Below are 9,941 nucleotides of genomic sequence, written 5' to 3'. Positions count from 1 at the left end.
GATCTATAGATAGAGTGGAAAATATTGACCTGTGATAAATGTGCGACATGTAGCAGCCTTGAGTTTTATTGTACATACCATACATTATTATTTAACCGTGATTATGTAATATATGTTTATTACTGCTATTTGTCAGATGTAAAGGGTTAAACGTACCTTGCAATGCTTCGCTATGGCATTAGGCTTTGCATTGACCTGACTTACATTAATCTCAATTATTCACACAGCAGTTCTTTTTATAATTCTCCTTGTCCCGTGATTGTACATGGAACAAAGAGAATGAACGGAGAAATTGCAAGACCCTCTTATGAGAAGAATTGGGGAGATCTACTAAGGACAGAGCACTGATCACATTGCCATAGATTGTTGTGGTAGATAGGTGAGATGGTCTGCAAACACAGCACCCCCAATTATAATGGGAAGAAGGGGGGTTGTGTAATTGAGGTTGAAGGCAAGCCCCCTCCTCTTCCTCTAGTGAATTCCTACAAACTTTCTTTTTTAAGAAGGGGCCTTTTGATTGCCTGCTACCTCTCTCCAGGCTGATCCCCCTCCCCTCCATCCACACACCCCTTTCTGATAATCCCTCTCTATTTTAGAACAACACAAAACCTGCTCCCATGCAGAGAAGCCTTAGTGGCTGCAGTGAAAGGACTGCAGAATGGAAAATTGCTTCTTCCCTCAATAGTCTTCCAAGGAAAAAAACATTTAATAAGATCCAAAGAGAAGGGGCTGCTTGTTAAACAGGTGGAAATGGGGCAATTCTCAATTCTCCATCTGAGGCCCCGGGTCATTCTGCTGCCTCTTCATCCACAAGACGCAAGATTCAATTATTACAAGTGTAATTCTACACTCATACACAAAGTTAAGGTGATGATAAAGCTTCCGAAGCCTGTCCCTCACTCCCTTCATACACCCTGATTGTGCATGGAGAGATTACACACACACATTATTTATATATATATATATATATATATATATATATATATATATATATATATATATACCTATGCATAATCTGGCTATATGAAGTGAGGGACAGGCTTCGGAAGCTTTATCATCACCTTAACTTTGTGTATGAGTGTAGGATATTTATAGATAGAAAATGAGATTAGTAATAAAATAGTAAAGGTGCAAATAATAAAATATACGGATGTAATTATTAGATGATGAAGGAATAAAGTATCTAAAGCTATATTTACTGTTTGGTTTGCGGTCTCTTTTTTCTCTTTCTCAGACTACTTTCCCACCTAGACTGTTTATGAACGTACAGTATATAATATCTGGAAATACCCCTGTTTAAATATAACCTACTTTCTAGGTGAACCAAAATAGCAATATCTCAAAATTTATAAACAAATTGAAAATAGTATTTATATTATGTATCAATAATAATGAATGCTAATGAAGGGTAGATAGATATATAGATAGATAAGATGTAATATGATAGATATATAGATAGAAAGAATTTACTGAATACGCTACCTACATAAAAATGCAGGAATAACTATGCACAATATTAAGTTCGCAGCTCTCCTGTTAATTGTGTCCTAATTAGCAGTAAATGCATATAACACATTGTGTCATGGCCGCTGATGTTGCTGATGCTTGTCCATTAATTTATGAGTTTCCCTCTGAAATTGGAATATGCAATAAGCAATGATTTTTACACGGGAGAATAAGCCATTAATCCTGGGGATGAGTAAGGGGCTTTAGCGCTGCTGCGAGTCCTCCCCATTAAACTTTGTTTAGTGTTTTGTGCTCAGTGCACCTCCATTAATCAGAGCTAGGGGTACTGAGACTCCACTTGGTGCTTCTATAACAACCTGTCATTCTGCTTGGAGTGACTGTGACTTCATGTGATGTCACTGAGACACTGATCTCAGTGCTGCCTGCAAAATGTGACAGCAGGGTCTGTACTCTGCAGCCCTCAGCTTCTGCTCTGCTAGAGGTAAGTGCATTTTGCAATGAATGGATAGAGATAATCATCATCATCATCATCAACATCATCATCATCATCATCACCACCAGCCTGCCTGGGTTTTACTAACAAGGTCCTACCTTGCCTGTTACTTTTGTGTGAGCTGCTTAATGAGCATTAATCTGGTATCCCTGGGTGTCATTGTTCAGGGGGTTTGTTCATTTGAATGTAAATAGATGACATGACATGAGCAAGTTGCTTATTAAATTGATTTCTCCTCTGGCTTCCTTGGAATGCAGAGAAAGAGAGAGAGAGAAGAGCAGTTGTGACTTCCAGTTGGCTGCTGCAGTTAAGTTCTTGCAGGGATGGCAAGCTCTGCAGCTTCATGCCCTCCTTCAGTCATGTCCTCCTGCCAGCGACTGGAAGGAAGAAATGGGGCATCCAGTACCCCCAAATCACTGGCTTTCTCCATTGAAAGAATTATGGCTAAGTCCTCAGAGCCTAAGCCTACAGTTTTCGACCAGAACCAAGGACTGGAGAGCGATGCTAAGAAGATCTTGAACCTTTGTTCTCCAATTCCATGCATGATCCCAGTTCAGTCTTTGGGGTATGATGTTCACTCCAAGACCCTTCTGAATTATTCGGAGCTCTGGAAGAACAGTTTGAGGGCTCCTATGTGTGCTGGGCTGTGCAAGGCTACAGGTAACTGTAGCATGTGCTGCAAGAACGATCTCAACATGGGCCACTCCGTTGTGCCAAGCAGTAGGGTGATAAAGCCTCAGGTCATCAACCAAACAGTAGGGATGCCACCAGGGACTAATGGACCCCTCTATTACTTCAACTACTTGGACTCTGCTTACAACCCTTCAGATATCCTTAACGGACAGCTTATTCCATCTAGCATTTTAAATGCCCAGTCCCAAGCAACACTAAGTGCCCATCATAAACTCTACTTATTGGAAAATGCTAAAATTTCTAGTCTTTGCCCAGACAAATATCCATTTCCTCAATATCCACACAAGGAGCGTTTACCGGGCCAATTGGACCAGGTGATGAAAGAAAACACTGCGCTCGCTGTGGACAGGAACCCTAAGAGCCACAGCAAACTTAGTGCCAACCCTATAGATGGGAAACCCAAGATCTTCACCTGTGAAGTGTGTGGTAAGGTAAGAGACAATCAGTAACCCTGGTGCTGTAGTATATTTTTAGCGTTTATTTAGTAATGTTATCACTGTATTATTTGACATGACTGTATTATTTGCTACTTTGCACGATTTGAAACATTATAATTAATTGACAGTTTAGTTGTTACATTTGTAAGATAAATAGAATATAAATATTAGTCTGGCAATTGAAAGGCAGGAAAGGGTTACTCTATCTGTTTGCATCCAAAAATAAAAACGAATGTTAATCTCATGACAGCAACATAAGAACTAAAAGTCTCAGCATGACCTGCTGCAGTTTGTAGGTCTATAGAAACCAGAACAGATTCTGCACTCCAAATCCATGGAAATGCATTATTTTTAACTATTATTTTTTGCACTTTTTTTTTAAAGATGTTTCTTTTTAGTTCCGATGTAAAATAATATAGCCGGCTTGTACGGGCAATCATTTCATTGATTTTTCGTTCTGAATTTTCCTTCCCAGGTTTTCAATGCACATTACAATTTGACCAGACACATGCCAGTTCATACAGGGGCCAGACCTTTTGTCTGCAAAGTTTGTGGCAAGGGATTTAGGCAAGCGAGTACCCTGTGCAGACATAAAATCATCCACACACAGGTAGCATATCTATCTATCTATCTATCTATCTATCTATCTATCTATCTATCTATCTATCTATCTATCGTATTCATATTTATCCATCTATATTTATCCATATTCACTGTATTTCTCTATCTAACTATTTGAAAATCTGATATATTTATCCTGGTTAGTTTTTATTCCCTTATCCATCTCTCATCTAACTTTTCTACATCTTATGCATCCATGTATCTATCTATCTATCTCATATCTATCTATCTATCTATCTATCTATCTATCTATCTATCTATCTATCTATCTATCTATCTCATATCTATCTATTTCATATCTATCTATCTATCTATCTATCTATCTATCTATCTATCTATCTATCTATCTATCTATCTATCTATCTATCCATCCATTCATTCATGACAGTATATTGACAATTAACTATTCCTAATTCTAGGAAAAACCCCATAAATGTAACCAGTGTGGAAAAGCGTTCAACAGAAGTTCTACCTTAAACACCCACATAAGAATCCATGCGGGGTATAAACCTTTTGTATGCGAATTTTGTGGCAAAGGTTTTCACCAGAAAGGTAATAACATCCAGCTTTACTAAAAATGTAACAATTTTTCATTTTGGTGTTACATCATATTGCAATTTTTGTCAAAGTATTTGTTTATTTTTAGAAGTGATTCTTAGTAATTATTATGTATTGTCTAGTAACTATTTTTTGTTGCTTTATTATACACCATTTTAATATTTGCATATTTAGCAATAGCAATGAATATTAAATGTACTATACTCTTACTATTTATTATTAGCATCACTATTGCTGCATATTATCCCATAACAGTAATTAGTAAGGCTTTCTTATTATTTGCACAAGCAACATTTGTATTTTTCAGTAGTCAATGTAAATGTTCACGTGTGCATTCTAGTATATAATATGTTTCATATTTTATGGACAATATATACATACATTTTAATGAACAAATCTGCACAAAAATGTCTTACTATGCAAACTAAAATATTCTGATGAAGAAGATAAATTCCTCCTGTATCCTGTATATTTTCTGCTTGGGTGCACACAACATATTTTGCTGCCAGTATTAACTACATTAATGTAAAAAGGATATGCCATTTCTTACCAGGTTTTTTCTTTCCCAATTTCTCCGGGTCAGAAACTTGACCTTTTCGTAATTTTTTAATTTGACAGTTACATGTTCAATTATCTTGATGAAAAGTAAGTTTGACAAGTTTTGACCGACTTGAGGGTGAAATCCTAATGAACTCTGTATTTTGTGCTGTTTCTAGATATGAAACTATGAACATTTTATTTTATATGTTTTTTTACTATTTTTATATATCTTTATATTTAGGAGTTTATAAAAAGAAAACCGGAAAAACAGATGCAATCTAAATGTGTTATGTATCATATTAAAAACTGATTTCATTGTTTTCATGTGAAATTTGACATTTTGTACTTATTTAATTTCTTTTTCTTATTCACAGGAAATTATAAAAATCACAAATTAACCCACAGTGGAGAGAAACAGTATAAATGCACAATTTGCAATAAGGCTTTTCATCAAATCTATAACCTGACCTTCCATATGCACACACACAATGATAAGAAGCCTTTTACTTGTGGGACCTGTGGAAAAGGCTTTTGCAGGAACTTTGACTTAAAGAAACATGTGAGAAAATTGCATGACAATGTTTCAGCCTCTTGTTCCATGAAGGAGATATCCAGGACTGTGCAGAACTGAGTGACGATAAATTGGTCCAATTCTCTGCAGATGAAATCACTGTGACACAACCGAGTATTTAATGGCTGGATCCCTCGTCAAGAGATTTGACACCTGAAACCTCAGAGGCCACAAGCACTAAACATGTGATAATTCCCATTAAGCATTTTTTAGGCTTCATCAGCTCTGATCCAGGTTCGTAAAGTAGAAAAAAAAACTTTACAAAAAAACAATTTAGCTTCTTTTTAATATTTTATGTTTTAACCTATATTTTAAAATGTAAAAAAATGAGAGATGATTTATACATTTGTGTAAATTAAAAAAAAATCTTATGTACAGAAGAATAATGGACGATTATATGACAATAAAAAGCAAACATAGTCACTAATTTTGCTAGTATTTGGCAGACCTATATAAAGGAGCCCTGAAATCTCCACACGGGTAAGAACAAATATATTATTTTTGAAATGTGATAATAAGGTTTATATTGTTTTGTAAAAGGGTCAGCACAGCAGGGAACAATACTTTACTTCAGAAGTCACATTTTATGCGCCAGATGTTAGTACTAACAAGTAGATTTTTTTTTGATAGGTAGATCAATAGGATATAGAAAAGTTAGATACTGTACAGGATGGATAAGTAAATAAATAAACACCAGATATGATGTGTTCACTTTTCAAATAAATAGATACATAAGATAAATAAAAGTGTTATATTATAAGATGGATAAGTAAATACAAGCTAGATATAACAAACATACTATATCAGATTCTCAAATCTATAGATATATTGTTAAATATGAGATAGATGCATGATAGCTAAATAAATAAATAGATAGATACAAGTTGGATAGAAGATGGATAAGTAAATAAAAGCTAGATAAATCAGATTCTCAAATGGATAGATACATAGATATGAGAGAGATGAACTATAGATAGATGCTCGAGATATAGGAAAGTTAGGTGGCTGAGGAAATAAAAGCTAGATAGGACAGATATATCAGCTTTTTCATTATTAGAGAGGGATATACAGTAGATTTGGATGAATATAGATGGATGAATAGAAGCAAAATAAAGTGAAATAGATAGATATGAGATAGATAGATAGATATGAGATAGATAGAGAGATAGATATGAGATAGATAGATAGATAGATAGATATGAGATAGATAGATAGATAGATAGATAGATATGAGATAGATAGAGAGATAGATATGAGATAGATAGATAGATAGATAAAGAAAAGTTGTATAGAAGATAGATAAGTAAATAAAAGCTAGGCATATCAGATTCTCAAATATATAGATATGAGATACAGAATAGAGTAAACAGATAAATAGATAACAGATAAATAAATAGATAAATGTATAGAATATAGAAAGGTTAGGTGTGACATGGATTAGGAAATACAAGCTAATTAGGATAAATATATCAGCTTTTCATGTGATTAGATAGAGATATACAGTAGATATGGAGGAATATTGATAAATAGAAGCAAAATGTATATGGAATAGATAGGAAGTTAGGAATGAGACAGATAGATAGATAGATAGATAGATAGATAGATAGATAGATAGACCGATATGAGATAGATAGATAGTTAGATAGAAATGGGAGAGATAGATAGGGAGTTATATAGTTATGGTCCAGAGAATGCTATAGACGCATAGTTAGACGCATAGATTTTTATTGATATTTATGTCCATTATTAAGAATTCTGGGTGTTATACTGAGTTTAAAGAGAATGTCACAGTTTCCAAGTCTGTTATTACTTCATTCTTATTCATCAGGCGCAAAAAGTGTGACCTTGCTTGATATGGTAATTGTGTATTTAATAACAATGTCCTAATGACAAGAACACCTGAGTGCTTTAATTAAGAGAAGCATTTAAGTCATTTCCTCAAGAGCTATCTCTTCTCCAGTGCTGAGGAAATGATCCTACCTTCACTTTCTAAGTAATGATCCAAATTAAGAGGCAAAACAGAAAACCTTCTAAAAGACTCCCCATCCAACCCATCCCATTACATAGGAGGCTCAAATTAACCCCTTAGTGACCTTAGCTTGGAATAATCAGCACTTGGGATGCAACAAGCAGGACTGGCACCCTCTATACCCCCTTCTGCTGATGTATGACAATCCATTCCCATCACGTCTTTGAATAGTGTTTTATAGGAGATAATAAGGGCCAGAAATGAGGCGGATGGCGGTGTGCGTGCCGCTTACACCAAGTTTACCAATAACACAGAAATTAGCAGTGAACAACCAGATCTCAGTGATTAATAAGCAACAGGGAATTACTTGCCTCCTATCAAAATGAGCATCTAGCAGCTGTGCAGTCCTGTTGGGCATCTCTAGGATGCCATAATGTGCACTGTGGCCCATCAGGTGAGTTCAAGTGTGTCAATGGCCCTATCTCCTGGCACTGTGAAATGCAATCTTGGCTATTTTATTTGTTGAACACAAATCACAGTTGCTTTTTTGAGACTGTTATCAACTCCCACACTCCGCATTGCATCAACTGGTTCTGTCAACTTGCAGGCATGGGCCAAGATCATTTGCAATGGGCATGAGATATTAAAGAGTGTGACTGTCCATAGAGACAATTCATTAGATAAATGACTGATATTTGGCCATTGTCGCTAACTCAGTAGAAAGATCAGGAGGGATTAATTGCAGTTGTTCAAAAACATTATTTTTTTGTGACTTTTAAAGCTTATTTCTGCTTCTCAAGTGAAGACAATTTGTATTTATAACATAGAAAAATAGGATGGGAATTGGAATTATTCCTAAACCAGGCTTAAAGGTCCCAGATTGAGTATATAAACTTCATCCGAGAGGGGAAAGTATATACAGGGTGTAGCCAAAGAGACTGATCCAGCGCAACATCTCACTACTAGTGTGCTATATTGAAATAACAATAGCGTACTTGAATAGGAAAGCATTGATGCGCTACATGATGGTATAGTGCACGGACTTCTAGGGGCACAGAACATGGATTAGAATTTTGTGTCGCGGTCCCTGTAAGAGATAGAGAGTAAAACCCAAAGGCAAAGTTGAAGAGTAGCATGTGAGAAGCAGAAATACGCTTTCCACATCTATCTAAGTCCCGTGGGCTAAGTGGCCTCCTTCTGCTTCTATACATGCATGGAGCCATTCGACAGGGCATCCAGGGCTGACACTATCATTGCAGGACCGTACAATTGAATGGTGAAGAGTCGATTCAGTGTAGATGCAATGCAAATTACTAGTAAGAACACGACCCAATCAGAAGACAATGTAAATTTCAGTATGAATGTGTGGGTAGGAATTTGGTGCGATCGTCTCGTTGAACTTATTTTTATTCCAGGGACTCTCAATGCAGATCGGTACCCAAATCTGCTGCAGATGACTTCCGGGAAGGTCTGCCCCTATTGTAGCCAAAGGAGGTCACTTTGAGTATGATTTCCTTACTTCAGTGATAGCAGCGGCCACACGGGACTCAGAGAGACCCAGAAAGCAGATTTCTGCTTCTCACATGTTACTCTTCAACTTTGCAATTGGGTTTTTCTCTCTCTCTTACAGGGGGCACAACACAAAATTGAGATCCATGTTCCAGGGACCCCTAGGGCCCATGTGCCATACCATCATGTAGCGTATCCATGCCTTCCTAATCAAGTGCGCTACTGTTATTTCCAGATAGGACACCAGTACTGAGATATAGCGCTGGATCGGACTTCTTGATTTCAAAAAAGTTGCAAGTCTTAATATATGCAAGAGTATAATCTGCACAATGACTCTAACTACTGGCAAATACAAAAGATGAAGGGGCAGATTTATTATACCATGGTAACTATGCAACATTCAACAGTGTTCTGGTGCAAATTGTGCTTAAAAAATGTCGAACATGCTTTGTACCACATTTACTATGGGGAAAATTTATGAAACTGTTTTAGCTGCCCCGAACAACCAATCACAGTGCAGCTTTTATTTTGTATTCTGCTCTGGTAAAATGAAACCTGAGCTGTGATTGGTTGCTAAGGGCAATTAAGTCTTTTCAGACTGATTCATAAATCTATCTCTATGTGTTTTAGAAACTTTTGGACACTTTTAATGAGTCATCCGGCAAAGGGGTATTCTTTGGTGTGAAAAGGGGTGTGGCCTAAATGTGGCATTCTGGCAGAAATTTTGACGCAAGTTTTGGTGTAAACTAATATTAATAATAAAATAAGTTGCACCCCTCTCCTATAAAGACACTGGGGTATATCTATTATGTCCTGTACACCAGTTTTCTGCACCAAAATTGCAACTTTTAGGAGCTTAGGCGTCGTGGACAAAATTGAATAGTGAAATCTGCGTGGGTCACCCGTGCGAATGATCCTCAGTTCATTATGCCCATAGACATTTATTCAGCATCCACAGGTAACTAATTACCTGCTGATGCCTTTTTTCCTGGTGTGCGGATCGCACGTGCGGAGAACAAAATGCAGCATGCCCCATTTTTTGCATAAGCTCCACACACATCACTGTATCATTCTTATCTTAGG

The 9,941-nt window shown here is 36.5% G+C and overlaps 1 protein-coding gene across 1 annotated transcript; it reads left to right on the top strand.

The window, feature by feature from the left end:
• The first annotated feature begins 2,319 nt into the window (after positions 1-2,319).
• On the top strand, positions 2,320-5,440 carry FEZF2 (FEZ family zinc finger 2). The gene is made up of 4 exons (XM_066594615.1): positions 2,320-3,084; positions 3,566-3,700; positions 4,131-4,263; positions 5,184-5,440. Exons 1-4 carry the CDS (start codon positions 2,320-2,322, stop codon positions 5,438-5,440), a joined length of 1,290 nt encoding a protein of 429 aa, XP_066450712.1.
• The last annotated feature ends 4,501 nt before the right edge of the window (positions 5,441-9,941 follow it).

This window comes from Eleutherodactylus coqui, chromosome 3 (assembly GCF_035609145.1).
Source record: "Eleutherodactylus coqui strain aEleCoq1 chromosome 3, aEleCoq1.hap1, whole genome shotgun sequence".
Taxonomy (NCBI): Eukaryota; Metazoa; Chordata; class Amphibia; order Anura; family Eleutherodactylidae; genus Eleutherodactylus; species Eleutherodactylus coqui.
The sequence above is the reverse complement of the archived record's forward strand: the minus strand, read 5'-3'. Positions and strand labels throughout refer to the sequence as shown.

Excerpts from the sequence above, each read along its gene's own strand:
- FEZF2 (XM_066594615.1), top strand. The coding sequence starts at position 2,320 with ATGTCCTCCTGCCAGCGACTGGAAGGAAGAAATGGGGCATCCAGTACC. Across the intron at positions 3,085-3,565 it reads CCTGTGAAGTGTGTGGTAAG|GTTTTCAATGCACATTACAA; the intron begins GTAAGAGACAAT and ends TTTCCTTCCCAG. Across the intron at positions 3,701-4,130 it reads ATAAAATCATCCACACACAG|GAAAAACCCCATAAATGTAA; the intron begins GTAGCATATCTA and ends TCCTAATTCTAG.